The sequence below is a fragment of the Pipistrellus hanaki genome (genome assembly GCF_964339955.1).
Source record: "Pipistrellus hanaki genome assembly, chromosome: 4".
Lineage (NCBI taxonomy): Eukaryota > Metazoa > Chordata > Mammalia > Chiroptera > Vespertilionidae > Pipistrellus > Pipistrellus hanaki.
Window position 1 is genome coordinate 21,432,342 of NC_140506.1, and position 13,510 is coordinate 21,445,851.

The window sequence follows — 13,510 nt, forward strand, 5'->3', positions numbered from 1 at the left end:
GAACAATCTGAAAATGAACTTAAGAAAAACAATTCCACTTATAACAGCATCATAAAGAATAAAATACCTAGGAATAAATTTAGCAAAAGATATGCAAGATGTATACTCTGAAAACTACAAAACATTTTTGAAAGAAATTGAAAAAGACAAATAAATATAAAGACACCAATGTTCGAGGAGCAGAAGATTTAATATTAAGAGGTAATTGTTTACAAATTAACCTACAGATTCAACACAATCCCTATCAAAATATCAACTGTGACTTTAGATTAGGCAAAGTTTTTTAGACATGAGAGCGAACATTGATCAATTGCCTTCCCCACGTGCCCAGATTGGAGATTAAGCCCACCAACTGGGTATGTGCCCTGACCAGGAATTGAAACAACAAAAGAAATAGTTGATTGAACTTTGTGCTTTAAAGGACATCATCAAGTGGTGAAAAGATGATCCTCAGAATGAGGAAAATTTTTGCAAGACTTGTATATCTAGAATACATAAAAATTATTATAACTCAATAATAAAAAAATAACCTAACTTAAAATGAAGAAAGATCTGAACAAATATTTCTCCAGAAAATGCAAATGGCCAATAAGCCCATGAAAAAATGTTCAACATCATTAGCCATCAGGAAAAATCAAACAAAATCACAATGAGATAACATATCACACCCAACAGGATGGCTAAAATTAAAAAAAGTAACAAGTGTTGAGAAAAATGTGAAGGAATCAGAAACCTGATATACTACTGCTGGGAATATAAAATGGTGTAGCCATTTTGGAAAACAGTCTGGCAGTTTCTTAAAAGGTTAAATAAAGTTACCATATGACCCAACAATTCCACCCCAAGGTATATAACCAAGAAAAATCAAAACATCTGTCCAGCCCTGGCTGGGGGGTCAGTTGGTTGGAGCACTGTCCCATACACCAAAAGGTGGCAGGTTCAATTCCTGGTCAGGGTACATACCCAGGTGGTGGGCTCAATCTCCAGTCTGGGCATGTGGGAAAGGCAACTGATCAATGTTCTCTCTCTCTCTCTCTCTCTCTCTCTCTCTCTCTCTCTCTCTCTCTCTCTCTCTCTCTCTCTCATATCCTTTGCCCTAGCTGGTTTGGCTCAGTGGATAGAGCATCAACCTGCAGACTGAAAGGTCCCAGATTCAATTCCAGTCAAGGGCATATGCTCGATCTCCCTCTTCTTTCCTCTCCAAAATCAATAAAAAATATATTTTTAAAAAAACAAAACATATCCTTGAGTGAGGATTAAAAAAAACACACACAAACATGGCAACACAAAAATCTATACACAAATATTTATAGCAACATCATTCATGATAACAGAAAAGTAGAAACAACTCAAAATGCCTATGAATTGGTATATGATTAAATAAAATGTGACATAACCATAGGATGGATTAAAAAGAAATGAAATACTGATACATACTATAACATAAAAAGCAGTCACAAAGGATCACGACATACAATATATTGCCACTAATACAAAATGTCCAAAATAGACAAATTCATAAAGATTGAAAGTACTAGTTCCCCAAGGCTGAGCAGGCTGAAAGAAAGGACAGTAACTAGTAAGAGGCACCAGGTTTCCTTTAAAGGTGATGAAATGTTCAAAAGTAGGTAATGATCATGGCTGCACAATATTGTGAACATACTGAAAACTACTTAGCTGTATACTTTAAATGGGTGAATTATATATTATGTGAATTATACTGCAATAAAGCTGTTATGAAAAAAAATCTACTTTACCTTGAAGGAGTTGGGTCATCTTGGCCAAGGCGTGACATAATATTTATTAAGGTGTTAATTCCTATTTTAAAAAAAAAATACACAAGTAAATACTGTTAGCAGCATTCTTGAGCCATGATATGACATATTGGAAAAAAATTATCTAGCTCATCCCAATATGACTTTAAAAAGTTTAATATCTGCATGAGTACAATTTTAATCAAGTTTGTTACTTAAAACACTGAATAGGAGAAATAAGTTTTCCTAAAAAATTCACCCATCCTATTTCAATGCTCTGCTCATCGTGGACATAATTTATATGGGCCAAGAAGCACTGAAAAATGAGAGGATGAAACAGTCACCAGGGAATCATTCCCGGTGGAGAATTAACCAAGAACACAGGCCAAAACACGAGAGCAGAATCCAAACACACCTTTTTTCCGCATGTGCATGTGATGAACTTTTCTGTCTCCATATTTGGGCTGCCGAATTCCACAGTTAGACAAAGAATTCCTGGCATGATCAGGATTCATTCCAAAATTCAAGTGATGGCTCGGGTGAGTCATGGCCAGCTAAAATTTCAGTGAAATAAATTCAGCCTTAAAAACTCAACACAGAAATGCCATCTTAACCCACCAATGAAACAGGAAAGAGATCTGTCTAGCCAATCAACTTTTAAGCCCCGATCTTTCCATCTATCTCCTCCAATTTCCGCAGCTCTGATGCAAGCCCTCTTCTAAAAATAAATCTAAAAGTCTACATCTTTTGGAGGAGAATTAGAGTAGTAGAAAGAAGAGCCATAGGAAGGAAAACCTGAAAGAAGGGGCTCAGGTTTGACAGGCAAATTTTTGCTTTAGTTTGTTTCTTTAGGGACAGCCTAAAAAAAAAAAAAAAAGGGTCTGAAAGTGGCAACCAAAATAAAGGCGAGAGCGGTTTCTAAACATCGTCATCATCTCCCAGAAGAGAGAACTCAATGCTCCCTTTGAAACCTGCAAGAGGAATTACTGCTATATCCTGTTATCATGTGAGTGTACAGGACAGTAATTCTTACCTGTAACAGGCAACGATCTTGGAAAGTATACCCTATCAACTTGTCCAGGTGCATTAGGCATTGGTGGTAGCGAATATGATGGGTCAAAACAGGTAGCATCATTGCATGCTAAAAAAAAATTTTTTTTAAATCAGTATGTTTAACTCTATGCAACTTTTGAAAAATGCAACAAATGAGAACTATTTTCACATCCCAAATTCCATGTCACAGTGTCTTGAAACAGTTTAGTGAGGGCATGGCATCCTGATGCGCAGTCTACAAAGGGTGGAGGACCTTAGTTGCTAGGGGTATGGTCTCTGGAACCAGAATGTACCTGGGTTCAAATCCTGCTCTGTTACTCATTCACTGTGGGGCTTAGGGCAAGTTATTTCAGTTCCTGGCCTCAGTTTCCTCACCTGTAAAATGGGGGGTTGGGGGGAGTATAGCTACTTTCAAGGACAGTAAAAAGGATTAAATAAGCAAACATAAAAACGGTTTACAAGTCCCCTTAGCCCTCATTCAAGATGGTTCCATCAGAACTCAGCAAGATAACCTTGAGAAGGTCAAAAGAACATCTGTGCTTTAATTACAAAGGAATGGATTAGGACTCATCAATCTAGAAACTTTGGCATGGTCAAGATACTTCTGAGAATCTAAGGAAAATAATTATCTCCCCTAAAAAATGCCTCTGCAAATAAGCATGCAAAATTGAGTGCCATATTAATAGGCTCAGAACCCCTGAAGCCCATCACTATCCTTTAGGTAAGACCTTCTCAACCAGGTGATCTTCAAAGGCCATTCCAGGTTTCACACTTAATGACTTAACATTCTAAGGACAACATTTCTAAAGTCACTGATACTGTTAAGGCACCCGAGAGCATGGAACTTTTGTTTTTTGTTTCAATCACTTTTCATTTGGCCACAGATACCTCATTGGGAGATAATTTCATGAAAGGCACGTCTTTTTCTGTTCTTTAATAATGGTTCCCTAGAACTCGAGAGAATAAAGGAGTCATTCTTATTCATCAGAGCCTGGAGGATGGGCACAGCCCACAGAATGACTGACATATGCTTTCTACCATTTTAGTCTTTGAAGTATTTTAAGCTGGCAGTATTTAAAAATACATGAAAATGGATTTGCTTGAAACTATAGAAATCAGTTCCCTGTATTATTAACTTATAAAGAATGATTAGTTCTCCCAAATAGACTCTCTGATCAACAGAATGTCTTTCTTTCCAGTTTAATTCAATAAAGACATACTGGGCACCTCCGTGTGCCAGGCTTCCAAGAGTGTGGAAGAGGAAAAAATGAAGACACTCTTTCTGCCCTCAACGGATTCCCAGAGATTTGCCATTATGATGTGAATTATTGGCATTTTGTCCACATAGTTTTTGTAAGTGCTGTATTTAAAAATTTAGTAATATGGCAGTGTGTGGCCCAAGTTTAATATGATTTTACAGGCATCAAAATTGCAGGGAGCTCAAGGGAGTCAAAGCTAAATACTCAAGGTAAACAGGTCATCAAGACTATACAGTGCAACTAACTATCTTTCTAAAGCACATGTGTCAAACACAAGGCCCGCGGGCCAAATCCAGCCCGCCAGGCCTTGCAATGTGGCCCGCACCTCGCTGTCATCACTGCACTCCGCTGTCATATGGTTTACTGAACAGTCATAAACTGACAATGTCATAAACTAACACTGTCAGTTTATGACATTGTCAGTTTATGACTGTTCAGTAAACCATTCGGCCTGCGATTTAGGCTGGATTTTAGATTTTGGCCCCTTCTCTGATTGAGTTCGACACCCCTATTCTAAAGTGTGAACTCAAACTGGTGAATTGTTTATTTTTTAATACCTCCAGTGAGAGATGAATAGGCCCTCTCTAAAGAGATAATTTTTATAACATTAAGCCCAAATCTATCTCCTTATCCCTTGGAACCCAGTTCTACGCCTAGAGACAAAATAAAAAAATACACTGAATGGCCATATTGTCTCTTGGTTAACCTAAGTCTTATTTCCTCGAACCTTGACTCATATGAAACAGCTTAGTCCCTTCACCACTTCCTCTAAACTTGCTCCAAATAGAGCCAGTTTCTATTTCCAAATAAGTCTGTTTCTTGTGAATACCATGGAAAGGTACGTATGACCCACATCCATCTCAGGCAACCAAGTCTCAACATTATCTATGAGACTGTTGCATCTGCGGCTCAGTTTTTTTAAAATACCAACCTCGACAATGTTAAAAAGCACATAATCACTGGGCATCTTTTTGCTCTCCCTCTAATTCATGCTTGGCAACTGCTTTCATTTAAAAAAAAAAAAAATTCCCCTGAAAGAGTGTGAGGAAATGGCCATGTGTAACTTTATGTATATTAAAATTCTCCCATAAATATAGAGCCACCAGAATAGCAAACTAGACCTCCAAACAATATATACATAAAAACTAGATGACGAAGTATCACCATGAGCTCCCAAGTGAGAGTACGTGAGGACGAAGCCCTATGTGGGCTCGTCACCTGTGAGAGTGAAGACAGGGAGGGTAGCAGGGCGTCCGAGGGCCCTGAGAATGAAAGAACCCAAAAATTAACAGCATGCATCCCCTGGAAATGTGACCAAAACCGGAGAGGGGTCTGCAGAATCCAAGTCTTTGGGTGAGTACAAGAGGACAGTGTAACAGAAAGTCAAGTGAGGACAAGCCTCAGAGATTCAAGTATAATAGTAACTGGCACGGACCAAGGAATGGCTTTAATAATTTCCACCATGTACCCTCTCACTTGCATAGGCATGTTGTTGAACAACTCCTATATTTAAGAATTACCATTTTAAAACCATTCTGGAGCATGGAAAAATATAAATAAACATAAAAATACTAATTTTGAGCCAACAGTCAATTAAGTTCAATTACCTTGGTTCTTCTCTCTTAAGTCATTTTTATTTTACTTTAGGTATTTGCATTTAAATTTGAACTGGATTGCTCCTGTATAATGAATGAATTGATGAGTAGCACCTTCCAAATCTCTCAAGGTGGCATTCCTATATGTTGATGTTTTAAGCTCAGTGTAGGTAACAGTTTACTTTCACAACTCCAAGAATATTCATTGATGGTGGAGTAATATTTAACATGTCAAGGTAAATAAACAGATACTTCACTTCTTCACCTAAGGGTGATAGCTACAGATGTCTGCAGGATGATCTGATTTTGGTACATAAGGAACTATTTCACCAAAGCATGTAATTTAAGATTTTATCATTGTTTTTAAGAGTCCGCACCCCGTGAGACCCCACTTCCCCATCATTGCTCTTGTGCCCAATTTCTTTCTCTTCTGCTTCTATCAACCTCTCAGGTAGCTAGCTGGCTCACACTTTCATTCATTTATATGCAGACATGTTTTCCTGTTTACAAACCATGTAGCAATTCCTGTACTCAGTCTATGAACTCAAAGTTAGCAATTTACACTCTTTATCAAGTCATTTAAATGTGAGCATAATTTTATTAAAATTAAAAAAGACTTCCATTAGGAGGATGGGGGAATGTAATGTGAACCCTGGGGGGGGGGGGGGGGGGGAGATAAACACCTACTAAGAAGGGTTCCTAATGCCTAACTAGGCTCAAATTTTTGAAAAATAGAGCCTAGTAGTTATTGCTACATGAGCCTCTCACACACACTGCTCTTCAGGGAGAAGCCTGCACTGAACTACCTGCCACTGCAATGAACTGCCTGCCTGCACTGTGTCCTGACACCTGAGCCAGCCCTTATAAAGGAATTCCTAGAATCCTATTTCAACCAATAGGAATGAGGCTTTCCCCATCCAATCAGAGAAGCTCTATTCTGACCAATCAGGACAGTGCCTTTTGGACCAATCAAACTGCAAAGATTTGAAGTCTTCATTTACATGAGGACAGACCAATCAGGGACCAGGGGCAGGAACTTCTGTCCATATAAGCCAGGTCCCCTCTGGCTCTGGAGTGCACTGTCCATCAAAGACTGTTACAACTGACTGAGCTGAAACACCAAAGATGTCTTGTGGAAACAAAGGAGAGCAGACCAGGGCAGGCCAGAGCAGACTGTGGAGGAGTAGAACAGAACAGAAAAGGTGCCTGGTCCCAGGGCTGCCTCACAGCCCTGTGGAGACACAGCTGAGCTATTATACAGGTACATCTGTGCTGTTTTCACAGCCTAGCGGTATCACAATTGAGCTGTTTTGCAATAAGTAAAGTTTCCTTCTTCACCACACCCCAACATGGGGATTCCAGTTGCCACTGAATTGGTGCCAATACCACCAATTGACAGCAAGCATGGTTTCTAAACAGTTATCAGTTGTCTTAGAAGAATGGGAATCCTACAGAGGGAGGAACTATTACCAGATGAAAAAATAGTCACCTTTATATACATTTTAATCAGGATCCATTTTCTCTTTGACCAGTCAGTCAAAGATAGCCACTGAGTGCTTCCACCAACCTCAAAGCAGAATGAAAAATATAATGTGTACATAGAGATAATAACCTAGTCCACAAGCTATGGCTAACCTCACTGAGGAGTCAGAGTAAGCCATCGGTGACACACAAAGAATGCGAAACTGCAGTGAAGCAGATATTCAGCATCCCTGTTTGTTTCACCAAGAGAAAGGAGGAAAAGGACTCGATACTTTTTAAAAAATTGTGTTCAGTGGAACAAAAACTGCCGTAGGGACTGCAACCTGGGATGGGAAGAAAAGCAAGTAAAACAGGATAATCCCTCCACACTCATCCAGACAGTTATTGCTTTATCTTTTTATAAAATAGGGCCTCACAGGGTTTTGTTAAAAAACAAAACAGAACAACTTCAGAGTTAACCAAAAATTAAGTTTAAAAATCACTGAACTAGAAGCTCTCTAAGGTCCTTTCCAGTTCTCAATGCTCCACAATTTTAGGATCTCAAACCATCAACTCCGACTTGTCACTGAGATCACCGGGTTTGGGGCAGACTGTTCAACATTCCACTCATTGTTCTTATGGTGTCTGCCTTAGGATGACGTTATGGATTCGGAGAAACACTAGCAAGCAGGAAATTAGGTGCTATGACTTCAAGTGGCTCTCAGAGAGAACCAACAGAGTAAGATGTTCACTTTTGAAGGTACTTAGAGAAAAAATAAATTTGGTTAATTGGCAAAATAATTGAGGACTTGGAGGATGCTGGCTACCACTGTTGATTATTCTCAAACTACTTAACAGTACTGCATCAATAGCAGTTCATCTTAAAACAAAACTATTTAGCTTTGGACATCGCATGGGAAATGAATTGCACAGTAATACCTTTAATTATTGGATTAAATCCCACTGTTCAATATAATAATTAAATGCCAACATTGATTTAAAAAAACACACTCATGATGATGAAATGAATACCTGAGAGTACCGGAACTTATTACAATATATGCTACCATCAGAACAGATAAGTGGAAGCCTGGAACGAATTCTTCCAAAAGGCTGAACACAGCTAATTACATTACCTGACCCCAGCCTGGGTAGTCATTTTCCTTTACTGTAATTTCCCTGCAGCGCAACCAGTACCAATCATAACAAAAAAATCAAGTGTGTTTTGGGGCTCTCTGATCTGGCATAAATTCCTCCCACAGGGAAAACAAACACACTTATTGGTGAGTCAGCATATATATCTGACACGTTCCTCTACTGAGTTCATCTATTGAAAAAATACTATCATTTGGGTCAAATATGAAATTTAGACTGATTCCATTCATCAATGCCTTCAGTTCTCTGCAGCATAAGCTTGAGTCACGGGCTGTAGTGTGCATACATGACCTTCAGGAGTCTGCCTACAGAGCTGCTGCTGTGTGTCTCTTTGGACAAGCACCTGCACATAGCTGCAAACAGGCAGGTGCATTTGAAGAATGGACTTGCCTTCATTCAATATGCAGAGACAGAGTCTAGTGTTACTAAGTGCCCCCCACCCTAATAATGTGCATGCATGCGCACGCGAGACACACACACACACACACACACACACACACACAGAGTTAAACAAGATAATAGCAAAACTGACAACAAAAACAAAACCCAAAGGACACAAAACAATTTACGGTCGCTGTCCCATTTAGCTACAAGGCAATATCTTCCGCAGAAACTTCTCAGAATTTGGAAAACTGCAGTGCCAGATGACTTTTAAAGGAAGAGGTGTACAGGATGACTGTATTCCCAGAAGCATCATTACCTGACAGACATCAGAACGGATGCCAGTTTTCCAGAATCCTTGGCTACTGAGCTCCACTGTTACTTCTCGCCTCATTGTATTCTTCTGTCGTATTTTTTGGAGCGCTTCCTAGAAAAGAACTCATGATGATGAGTCACCTGATGGTTGTAGAGAAATTTTAAGCCAAACATCAAGCATTAGAAAATAAGCTAGATTCATTCAATATCATCCTTACATTCAGGCATTCAAACCTTTTCATGCCAAATTACAGTAATTTACTTGAAATGATGGCCTGAATGCTCAAAGCCTTGGGTAACTAGATAAGAAAAAGATCTAAGCCAAATGTATCATTCTGGCAAGTTCAAATTAAAAATGACCTTTACTGATTTTTTAAAAAGTAGTGTTTGGGTCTTGAAATCAGCATGTAAAAATTATATCAAGCCTTATGTCAAGCCTTTACATCCAATAAATACAATCAATAAATTAACCTGCAACCCACATAATTCTAAAAGTCGCTTTCAAATTTGCCAACCTATTATAACAACTCTTATCTGGAGGATACATTTTAGTTTTAAAAATACAATAATCCAAAACTCCTGCAAGACATAAGTCGGGAACTCTTTCCTTTAACTGCACTTCAAATAATTAATCATAAAAATAATTTTATATTTGTATACTTACTTAGTAACAATGTCATATGAATTCACAATAACAAAGGAACCACCACCTCCACCCGATTAGAGGAAAGCTCAATGGATTGTTTCAGAAGTCCACACAACTATCTTTTCCCTGGGGCACCAACACAGGGACAGTTCAGTCAGCTTCTCTCAGCCCTGCTTCCCTTCTTTATATAGCAAGTGACGAAGCCAAAATTCAAATACCTTTCCTAGCCTGAGAGCCTTGTTCTTATATCCCCAAGCAGAATAAACTACACTGAGAAAAAAACCAATTTTGATACCAAATTCATTTACTCTTAAAATTATAACTAAAATGTAAGTGGTCCTGGAATATAAAGATAATATGACCCATTAGTAAAGATATGTGGAATCCTATATAATAAAAGCCTAGGTGGCGAAACGCGACCACAAGATGGCTGCGAACAGTGGAGGCAAGGCCGGCGAGGCCTGGGTGTCCCGTGGCTCTGCATGGCTTGGAGGAGGCCAGTCCCAGGGGGTCACGGCAGGGGAGGGCAGTTGGCGGCAATCAGGCTGACAGGGGAGCAGTTAGGCATAAATCAGGACAGAAGAAGAGCAGTTGGGGAAAATCAGGCTGGCAGGTGGAAGCAGTAAGGGGCAATCAGGCAGACAGGCAGGTGAGCCATTAGAGGAGACAGCAGTCCTGGATTGGGAGAGGGATGTCCGACTGCCAGTTTAGACCTGATCCCAGCAGTTGGACATCCCCCGAGGGGTCCCAGATTGGAGAGGGTGCAGGCTGGGTTGAGGGACACCCCCAAAACTCCACGCACGAATTTCATGCACTGGGCCTCTAGTGTAGAATATAAAACCTTACAAAACAAGTTCACCCTACTAAACTGACAGGCATAAGGAAGACAATCTTTTACAATCTTAATACCAAGAAATTTGCATAAGACCCAAAGTTATATTATATGCAGTCTAATTATGATAAAAAGCTGATCCAGTCAGTTTTATATTTTAATTTCTATAAAAGATACATTTATTCCCAATGGTAGCAATCCTTTAGTTAAGAAACTATCATTTTTACAAAAAAAAAAAAGAAAGTATTCTTGTTAGGAGGAAAAATGGTTCCTTAGATCCTAATAAGATGGAAAAAAAAATCAATCAGCCTACTAATGTGAGGAGGGGAGTAAAGTATGACTTTTCAAAAGTCTTTTCTCATCTTATTTAGAAGTGTAGTGACATGGGACAATCTTGAAATAAACCTGAAGCGCATCATCAATCTCAGAAGGACAGAGCTCAATACCCACCTCCCTCTGGGCCAACTTCTGTTTGTCCGTTTGTTTGACTTTGGGACTATTTGCTAGGAGGTGGCGAAGTTTCACATAGCTCTTCCACAGTTTCTGGTACCTAAGGAAAAGGACAGACAGACATCTTAAACAAAGAGCAGGCGAACCAGAAGCACAATAAAGCCAGTTGTCTCAGGCGAACCAGAAGCACAATAAAGCCAGTTGTCTCAATAGGCCCGTTCAATTATAAACTACATTTTTTTAATAACATAATGGCAGCAAACCTTCATTCTAAGGAAGGATATGGTTTGAGGGGTTGAAGGTCAGGATGACCAAGAGGTATCTGGAAACTAGTCATTAAGCTGGTTATTGCTTATTTTGGTTGAAAAATGAGGTGTCACTACATGGGTGAATCTACCTGGAAAGAATTCCAAAGATATACAACACCAACAGAAACATATGCTATTTCTTATTGTTACCTCTCTGAAAGTGACAACTTTTATTTAAACGTGTACTTTTTTATGGTTGCTGAGAAAAAGACACCTGACTTAATAAGGATACTGTCAGTCTCTGATCTGCCTAAACCCGTGGTCAGCAAACTGCAGCTCGCGAGCCACATGCGGCTCTTTGGCCCCTTCAGTGTGGCTCTTCCACAAAATACCACGGCCTGGGCAAGTCTATTTTGAAGAAGTGGCGTTAGAAGAAGTTTCAGTTTAAAAAATTTGGCTCTCAAAAGAAATTTCCATCGTTGTGCTGTTGATATTTGGCTCTGTTGACTAATGAGTTTGCCGACCACTGGGCTAGACTGAAAGTAAAATCTGTAGAATATTAGAAAGAAAGCCACATCTGTGCCAATACCCTTGCTACATAGCTATTTCCATTTCTCCAGTGCGGAGGGGAAAAGACGAATGGACACTCATCTGTATATACCGAGACAAGAATGAGCACGCTTGCAGCCAAATACGTGGTGACCTAGATGAGCCTGAAGGATGCTGTGGAAGCGCCCTGGGAATGAAGGGGACTCCTTTATCAAGTCCCACTCCTGCACCTGAGTCCACGAGGGCCCAATCACATTCCACTAACATTTTTCTGACAAGAAGGGGCTTTCAAAGGGTTTTCTATCACCTTGAAACTGCTTCTGTCATTGAAACTGCTCCTTTCTCGGCCTCAGCTGGGTCTCTTTTTGACAAGTTTCTTTGAGAATGGAGGAGAGAAAGAAGCACTTACACAGTGCCTGGTTCACTGTTTCATACTTGTATCCAAAGGGGGGAGGGGAGAAAAAAACCCTTTAGCCTCTTCTAATATATTAGCCAGAATTGTATCGATATTTATGAACTGAAAATCCCAAATACCCTTTTCTCCCATTATGAATTCTTTAAAAAAAAATTTTTAACTCAGGAAACTATTCGTTTCTTTAACAAGATAGGAAATTAAAACACTGGTGAATAAGATAATATTTCCAATCCCACACATGTTCATCTTCTCCCAGAAAAAAAAAAAACACTAATACACTAATGTGCCAGTTAGAAAAACCTAAATGTGGAAAATAATATCAATTCTGAAAGTCAGAAGCCGTAGCTTCTCCTTCTAACACAACCCTTAGCTTTGCATGGGGTTTTGAGCTCTTATTAAGATGTTCTAAAAAAATAGAATCAGTATGAATTCAGCAGTGCAAGAACCAATATGATGCTATTTCCTGTAGAGGGCACTGAAAAATAGTACCAGTAAGTATGATAAGGATGAATACATGAAAAGTTCCTTAAAGGTTAAAAACATACAGGACTCTTGTTGACCAAGATCGCCAAGGATAACCTATTGAATAATAATTTCCTATAAGCTACCAAAGTCTGTTTCATTTGGTGAGCTAAATTTGGAAACATGGCTCATTTCCGTTCTTATTTTTGAAAAAGGAAAACATCCACTAAGATGCTAAAGAAGCTGCGAGTAGAAGGTGAAATTGGCTAAGACAAACACGGAGAAATATCTTACTGTGGGTCTCCTGCATAACTCAACTGTGCAGGGCGTATCCCAAAGTGAACGATTATTGGAAAAGTAATCACATCGGGGTTGAACTGTTCACGATCCAGTTGATCAATGCGGACAGAGCTTGGTTTCTACAGAAAAAAAATCAAAGCCGTTTATTCCCATAAGAAGTCTGTAAGTATTGACTTTAACCTAGATAGGAAAGAAATTAATCGAATTTTTTTTCCAGGAAAGCCTCATCCCCAAAGGGAAAATGCCACTTAAAACCCTTTAGTCATAGCAGCTATAGTATATAAAAACTATAATGTCATCCCTGTAAATGAGTCCGTGCCATTTGGCATAATGAACAATGATCTTGTCCTTTTTGCAGTCCACACGGAAACCTTTAAAAATTAAATTTCTAAAAGGACACCCAGTCAGATGTAACTTTTCCTTAACCTCTGCGAAGGCACCGGGGAGGTATTCCACATCCCGGGGAAGAGATGTGCTGCCTTATTCTGTTTTAATTTCACGTTTCAAATGAATAGCTTACTTCTACTCCGAACGCACAGACAGATGCCTGTATATACATATTTTTCCCATTAGTTCTCTCTGTACCTTATAATATTCCTTTAATTCCACATCTTTAAATTAGAAGGTGTGGTAGT

General features: G+C 39.2%; 1 protein-coding gene across 3 annotated transcripts in view; it reads right to left on the reverse strand.

Annotated features, from left to right (window-relative positions):
* The window catches only part of DROSHA (drosha ribonuclease III), a 101,185-nt gene that overhangs the window by 37,937 nt on the left and 49,738 nt on the right, over nucleotides 1-13,510 (reverse strand). For 2 of the 3 annotated variants that reach the window (XM_084881031.1, XM_084881032.1), the window contains 6 exons: nucleotides 12,870-12,994; nucleotides 10,902-11,001; nucleotides 8,978-9,085; nucleotides 2,788-2,895; nucleotides 2,170-2,308; nucleotides 1,758-1,818 (listed from right to left, as the gene is read on the reverse strand). In XM_084881031.1, coding sequence (XP_084737157.1) covers nucleotides 1,758-1,818; nucleotides 2,170-2,308; nucleotides 2,788-2,895; nucleotides 8,978-9,085; nucleotides 10,902-11,001; nucleotides 12,870-12,994 — 641 coding nt within the window. The remainder of the gene's footprint in view (nucleotides 1-1,757; nucleotides 1,819-2,169; nucleotides 2,309-2,787; nucleotides 2,896-8,977; nucleotides 9,086-10,901; nucleotides 11,002-12,869; nucleotides 12,995-13,510) is intronic. The other variant, XM_084881030.1, reaches the window with a different exon arrangement.